This window comes from Anabas testudineus, chromosome 6 (assembly GCF_900324465.2).
Source record: "Anabas testudineus chromosome 6, fAnaTes1.2, whole genome shotgun sequence".
In the NCBI taxonomy this organism is placed as follows: domain Eukaryota; kingdom Metazoa; phylum Chordata; class Actinopteri; order Anabantiformes; family Anabantidae; genus Anabas; species Anabas testudineus.
Window position 1 is genome coordinate 24,439,336 of NC_046615.1, and position 7,500 is coordinate 24,446,835.

The 7,500-nt window shown below is 42.6% G+C and overlaps 1 protein-coding gene across 1 annotated transcript in view; it reads right to left on the reverse strand.

Annotated features, from left to right (window-relative positions):
* nox5 (NADPH oxidase, EF-hand calcium binding domain 5) overlaps positions 1-7,500 on the reverse strand; it is an 18,172-nt gene that overhangs the window by 4,095 nt on the left and 6,577 nt on the right. Inside the window, exons 3-16 of the mRNA XM_026366090.1 lie at positions 6,854-7,004; positions 6,405-6,615; positions 5,524-5,761; positions 4,014-4,167; positions 3,753-3,925; positions 3,441-3,623; positions 1,794-1,926; positions 1,488-1,630; positions 1,196-1,396; positions 1,023-1,067; positions 727-851; positions 372-456; positions 162-261; positions 1-17 (exon numbers count right to left, since the gene is read on the reverse strand). The exon at positions 1-17 is cut by the window's left edge and continues 150 nt beyond it. Of these exons, the coding sequence (XP_026221875.1) occupies positions 1-17; positions 162-261; positions 372-456; positions 727-851; positions 1,023-1,067; positions 1,196-1,396; positions 1,488-1,630; positions 1,794-1,926; positions 3,441-3,623; positions 3,753-3,925; positions 4,014-4,167; positions 5,524-5,761; positions 6,405-6,615; positions 6,854-7,004 (1,959 nt within the window). The remainder of the gene's footprint in view (positions 18-161; positions 262-371; positions 457-726; positions 852-1,022; positions 1,068-1,195; positions 1,397-1,487; positions 1,631-1,793; positions 1,927-3,440; positions 3,624-3,752; positions 3,926-4,013; positions 4,168-5,523; positions 5,762-6,404; positions 6,616-6,853; positions 7,005-7,500) is intronic.

The following is a 7,500-nucleotide window of genomic DNA, read 5'->3' on the forward strand; positions in this document are numbered from 1 at the left end:
CATCTCCAGGAAGCGGCCTGTCAGACATCAGATGTCAGAATGTCAGACGTAAGGTAGTCCTGTCTCTCCTGTCTCACTCTGCCTTATTCTGTCTCTACTGTCTCACTCTGCCTTATTCTGTCTCTCCTGTCTCACTGTCTACCTGCGTCTCTCTGTCTCACCTTCCGGCTCCTCGTCAGCCTGGTCCATCTCCAGTTTAGTCAGCAAACTAACAAACCATTCAAACGACTTCTGGTCTCTGTTGATCCAGATGAAGTCCACCTGGAGAGTCAAAAACAAAGACTCGTGTCCACATCCAACGCATTTCACCAAACAACAACTGATATGCTGCAACAACTGACCAAACAACACCAAGTCTGATATTTTCTTACCTTGCGCAGCTTCATGTCGCTATCTTTAATGTTCTCACACCAGGAGTAGCTGCAGTTGGGACAGTTCTGCTTCCTCCTGCGGTACCTGGATCACAGAAACACACCTTAACTCTGTTTGATACATTGGTTTGAATAATTCATTAATTCTTTCGCTTAATTTCAAGTATTTCAAAAGGTAAAGAACCGAAAGACAGTGTTTGAGGAGTGCGTAACCAGTTTAACTTGGTGCATAATTATGCCACGTGACTGCACCTTGATCTCGACACCTTGGAAGACTATGCTCTGGAAATGGAGGCCTACGTGCCAGCACCATAGATAATAGCAGGCAGACAGATTGGAGTGCGAGGTATCTCACCTGTACATGATGCTTTGCAAGATGGAAGCGAATGGCGTAATGCCGATACCCGCCCCGATCAGAACAGCGTGTTCAGAGGCAAAGATCTGTCTTGTAGGAGTCCCGAAGGGCCCGTCTACATAACACTGACAAACATTCACACTATTAAAGATATTCTGCATCATTTCCAGGAAAAGCCGTGCAGTGTGTTTATCTCCACTTCAAGTTAGTGAAGGCGGAGCATTGTTTTCTTGTCATAATTCATTTTGTATCAGTAATTTTCCCATCAGGCCATTTTCTGATGTTCATTTGCTCACCTTGATGTTGCAGAACCTGTGGTTCTCTCCAAACTTGGCAGAAATCTGCAAGTTAGAAATAAACCAAACTGAAAACAGATAAAAGTCCAACCTCCCAAAGTGTTGGATTTAAAAAGAAGCACATGTGGAGGCCCAGCGCTGCCAAACTCCTGAAATACTGAAGACTACAACACCTCTTTGAGTGGAGGTGCCTCTCCTCTCTCTGCTGGCCCCAGCTTGTCTGAAAGAGGTTCCCCTGGCCCCTGAGCCCCAGACACTGAGGCCAGGGCCACATCGGACAGGAAGCCGTTTTGATGATACATCGTCAACTCAACGGCACCGTCTTCGTTAGATGCTACAGCTCCGATACCGTCTGCAGAACTGAACAGCTCCTCCTGCTAAGAGGAGATTTCAAACATCATTCAATAGACTGGCAGAGGGAGTAATTAACTGAGAGGGATTTATTGTAGTGTGTGTGTTGTGGACCTGGGTTTTTGTCATTTGCCTTCGCTTCCTCAGGCTGATGGCCAGTTTTTTGGGGCAGACCCCATCACTCTCCAGCTGTCTGAAGTACTCGTACAGCCGGTTGGTCCACTGGCCCATGGAGCGCACATGCAGCCACAGAGAATCTGCAGGACAAAAAGCTGTTTGTCTCTAAACTGCTTTTATAAAAGGTTGTCCTGCGTTAGGAGCTTCTGACAGTGAAAACGATACTTGTTAGGATAAACAGTTTTCTGATTTCTCATAACTCTTTTCTGTCAGTCATCGGTGTCTGACACAGGTGAGATGTACCTGACTGTTCTGGGGCACTGCTGATAGTGAACGGGTGCCACTCATACTTGGCGATCACTGGGATGTTGATGTAGACGTAATCTCCGGGTTTGAAATGGAAAAACTGAGGACGTCTGATCACCAGGTGAGTAACCTGCACATAGAACAGAACAACTAATCAGACATGTCAGGACTGAAACGGTGGATTTCTTCTATGTCTGACCAATAATAAAAACGAGGGTCAAGACTCAGAGTCTAATGGCTGAGGTCAATTCATAACGAGCTCAGCTACAGAGAGTACTGTAGCCTCACAAGGACACTCCACAGTACAGGAGGTTTTCGGGCTTAGATTAATTTCTCTCAGTTTAGGTGTTAAATATCAAACTGGACCTCTCGATCAGACTTAGTGGTGCCAGCATCTTCTTCCAAATAATGTAAAGACGAATCTTATCTGGACTGATAACAATCTAATCAGTCCCCACCTGGATTTAACTAAGCCAACAGGTAAGAACCCCCCACTGGATAATTACTGCTGGCAACAAGTTATTTAACCTTAACTGATGCAGTGAGTAGCTTCTGATTTCTTAAACAACCATGTCAGAAGCACAGTGCAACTAATAGTGATGTCAATAAATGTCTCCAAGAAGATTGCTGAAAATACTAGAACTGGGTTAAGAAATGTCCAATAGAAGGAGGTCATGTGGTCTGATGAGTCCAGATCTACCCTGTTCCAGAGTGATGGGAGCATTAGGGTAAGAAGAGAGGAGGTGAAGTGATGCACCCATCATGACTAGTGCCTACTGTACAAGCCTGTAAGGGCAGTGCTATGATCTGGGGTTGCTGCAGTTGGTCAGGTCTAGGTTCAGCAACATTATGTGTTCAAAGAATGAGGTCAGCTGACTACCTGAATGTACTGAATGACCAGGTTATTAATCAGTGAATTTTTTTATTCCCTGATCAAGATGACAATACCAGGTATTATCAGGCTCAAAGTTTTAAAGCGGTTCAGGGACCATGACACATCATTTGAACACATTGGTCACCACAGAGTCCAGACCAGAGATCCAGTCCTAAAAAATATTAGAGTGTGTGACTTTTTTTGGACAGGTAGTGTATTCGCTTCATCTCATGGAGACTGGAGCCCAACGCTCTCCCAGTTTTAAGTCTTAATGTCTTTCGACTGACATTGTTGCACATTAGGAAAACTGTGATGGGTAACCTTTTTCCATTTAAATATTTTATTGTTGCAAGAAAACGTGAAAATCCCACACATCAGCGCTTAACACACAGTAGACACTTTCTGCTTACATTTGCATGTCTTTACATCATCATCACAGACTGGAAAATTTTAGTCAATTATAAAACTGTTTTTTCTCATTGAAGAGATTTAAAGAAAACGTATCTTTTAGAGTGAAACATTTTGGGAGGTATGCACATCTTGTTTGTATTATGGGCTATAACACAACTTCTATTTGTATAAGAACTTTGTCTGGGCATCAAGTGACTGCACCAAATGTTAGACCCAAAAGCTTTTAAGCTGCATAAACATCCACCTGAATTACGGTACTAATTACCTTAACTGTAAAAAATCTGGTCGCATTCATAATGTTGATAACAGTGCTGTGAGTGAAATGTAAAGTCTGATTCTTTAAGTAGGATATTCAGCACCTTGGACGGCAGCAGATTGACCTCCACGATGTAAAGACCCCCCATACGAGAAACAGCGACTCCTACGATCTTCTCTAGCAGAAAGATCAGACCTGGAACTACAAACCACTTCCAGAAGTTGGCACAGTGAATGATGAGCAGAGCCCACACCAACACGTAGGACAGGTGAGACCAGTAAAACACCTGCAGGAAAAGCAACAAACAGTTTTATACAGGTGGCATCTCCATGGAAACCACAAGAAGCTGAGCTAAATTATCACACCCACAATTAAATATAGGTTTAAAATTTGCTTTGTGTTCCTTAAGTCTTACTTCAAAGTGTCCACTGCGTCGCACAAACGTGCTGGAGCAGAGAACCATGAGACAGATGATAAGCTGCAGAACCACTCCGGTCACCGAGGCGGTTCCCTTCACCCAGCCGATCCCCGGCCTGGTGGTCAGTAGGTACTCCCACAGCGTGTACTCACTGCTCTCTGACAACCAGACTGAAAGACATGAAGGGTTATGGTACACTGAGAAATGTCACCTCTTCTCTGTTTCTGTGTTAATGTGTAAATAAAAGTAAGTTGGTACCAAAGTTAAAGACGTGAGCAGCGGTGTGCACCAGGGTGAAGAGTAGGATGGCGTAGCCCACGATCTGATGCAGCAAGATGTTCTGGTCCAGGGGTAGGAGTCTCACCACCCACGTTGCTCGCAGCCATGTTAAACAGCGACGCAGCATCAGCACCTGCTCATGCACAGTACATTACACTGAAATAATTTTCAGGGAACCTTCCAAAGGAAGCAGTAATAGTTATATAGTTTATATAAAACTGGATATGGTAAAAGTACACCACTGTATTTATTGTACATTATAAAGTCTTACTTTCCATCACTGATCTAATTCATCCAAAAATCTCTCAAAGAAAAGCACTACACGGCCCTCCTAAAATATTGGAACAGTGAGGCCAGACTCACTAGGCTAGACTTAAAATAGATTAAAGTGAATAAGACTATTTAGCTGCAATAACTGCATCAAGCCTGTGACCCACTGACATCACCAAACCTTTGCAGTCTTCTTTTGTGATGTGATGATGATCTTTCACTGCAGCTTCTTTGAATTGTTGTGTGTTTTGGTGGTTCCTCTTCAGCAAGTAAAATACTCTATAGAGTTTAGATCTGGAGACAGACTTGTCCACCCTAAAACCTTCCACTTCTTGCCTTCCTATTCTTCTGGCTAATGAGTGGTTTACATCTTCTGGTGTTGCCTCTGTAATTTTGTTCATAAAGTCTTCTGTGAACAGTAGATTGTGAATCCTTCACTCCTGCCCTCTGTGCCCTTAGTGCTATTTATTGTTTGAATAATCAGTGTAATAGGACTCACCAGGGCAACGAAACACACCTGTCAATGTTACAATACTTTTGCTCACATGGAAATTGGGTGCGTTCAAAGTTGTGTGTCACAGTAAAGTTTTCCTTCAGCAAAAAAATGGAACGTAAACCAGATGTAAACATCTGGAAATGTTCCAATACTTTTGGAGGGGAGTGTAGTGAGTTTCTTTGACTGGTAAAGTTGTTCCTTAAGGATCAGTATTAGTTCCACTGCTTTTTAGCCTGGACATAAACAGTTCTAATATATTCTCAAACATTTTTATGCTGATGATACCATCTTATACACCATCCATGTCACTGCAAACTGCTAAATATTACTGACCTGCAGACTTCCCTCTTTAATTTAAAGCTTGTTCTAAAATCCAAAACAACTAAATGTTTATTTCAACACAAATCAGTGATGTTCCTAACCCTAGACCCTAGTTAGACAGTGGATTATTAACATCACTCATGTTTCATATTTCTCTTATTCAAAATTTGGATTTCAAAATCTTTAAAAACATTAATATGATTATAGAGATACACTATATACTCATACTGCTACTTTAAACCACTGGATGCTGCTGAACACTGTGTCATCACATTCAGTACTACAGTTACTGTGCTCACTGGGTCAGTTATACGAAAAAGTCAAATGGTCGTAAGTTTTTTTTACAGTACTGTGCTCGTACTTTTATTTAAGTGAAGTAAAGCAAAGCAAGTACTGTTGTACCATGATGAAGGTGCAGTTGAAGTTGAGACACTGTCCACAGCCTTTGGCCACCATGAACCAGCCTCCCCCGTAACTGTGCCGCAGCATGGCTACGACAAACAGCAGCACATTGAGGCAGGTGTACCCACACAGGAACAGCAGCTTACGGCTGTTGTTGTGCCAGTAGGATCGGGTCAGGTACCGAGGAGTCTGATGCTTCTTCTGATCCAGATCAGGTGGCTTCAACCAGTTAGCAGCACTAAGGAGGAAGACAGGGGAGAGAGGCAGAGACAAAACAAGAGTGAGAGCAGAAGAGCTGGTAGCACTCCAGTTTCTATGTTTGCAGCTGTGGTTGAATGACTACAGGAGGTCCAAAGGTCTGAGACCATATCAAAAACTTGGGATGCTTTCATATAAACCTGGAAGGTTTAGGGAATTTGAAACAGAAAGTTGTGTCACGTAAAGTGAAGAGTGAATATTTGAGAAATTGAAGTGAACATAGTCAGTGTCAGTGACCACGTTAAGTCCTCTGTAGATAGCTCTGATCTGCTGAGTTTGATACAGTGAAGGTCACGTTCAGATGACTCAATAAATCAACCTGAAGCCGTTGTTCTCCTGTTAGATATATTTGACTGTGTTCCAGCAGAATGTTGCTGCTTTTACAGAGCATTGATGATTTACTGAATGTGTTTAATGGACTCAAGACATCAGGGTTCCATGAGTGCAGACAATCCAAACTATTTGCAAGATGACAAATACACACAAAACAACAAAAACAGATCTGACATGGCCTAAAAGAGACACATATGACCATAGGGGGGAATTGCCTAGTCTGTGCCCAGGGCCCACTTACTCATTTTTAAGTAAACATCAGTGACCTCCACAGTGACAGACAGTCTGACCTGATGGTGAGGTTCTCCATGACCTCTGGGAAAGTCTCCAGCTCGGCTTTGAGCTCCTCAAAGGTGATGGAGCCGCTGTTGTCTTTATCAGCTGACTCGAACAGAGCGAGCGTCAAGTTGTCCAGCTTCTCCTCTGGCAGAGAGATGGCGCTCTCGCGCAGACACGACTTCAGAACAGTTCTCAGCTCGTCTGGGTCGATAGAACCGCTGCCTGCAAACAGATATAACCTGAGTTAACCATAAAGAGGAGCGTGGAGAGTTGATGAGTTTGCAGCAGTGTTTTCATCAAATATAAAATGTAAAGATTTTTAGAGACAGTAATTAGATATTTCAAAAGTAAATACAGAACATCACAGATTTCCCTCATCAATAAACATCATACTCTGTGTAAAAATAGCTGTGAAGCAGGTACATCAGTTTAAAATGCTGTGTGTGTTTTGTGTACTGACCGTCCACATCGTAGACCTGGAAGAGAAACTTAAGTTTGTCGGTCTCGTTGCCGTGAATGAGGAGGTTCAGAGCTTTAAGCAGCTCGTCCAGACTGATAGAGCTGCTGCCGTCCGAGTCAAACAGAGCAAAGAACCGCTCAGCGAAAAAAGACTGAACACAAACACACAACATTTCACTCTGTATTAGGATCCTTTCATTCAGTAGAAGTGCTAACACCACTCTAAGAGATAGCCGGTGTTTTTACAGGAAAAATTGCTAGTCATGAATTTGTTATGTGATTTATCTGCAAGAACCTAATACATATGATATGAACCTAAAACAGTCAGATAATTTAATTACAATATTTCCAGTTTGTCTAAAACTGAACTAGTTATACTTGATACTGTTGCTCCTCTGAAAAATAAACTAGTGAGTCAGAGGAAGTTAGCTCCATGGTACAATTCACAAATCCGTAGCTTAAAGCAGAAATCACGTAAGTTGGAAAGGAGGTGGCGTTCCACCAATTTAGATGAATATTGCCTAGCCTGGAAAGATAGTTTAATAACATATAAAAAAGCCCTCCGTAAAGCTAGAACTTCATATTACTCCTCATTAATAGAGGCAAATAAGAACAACCCTAGGTTTCTTTTCAGCACTGTAGCCAGGC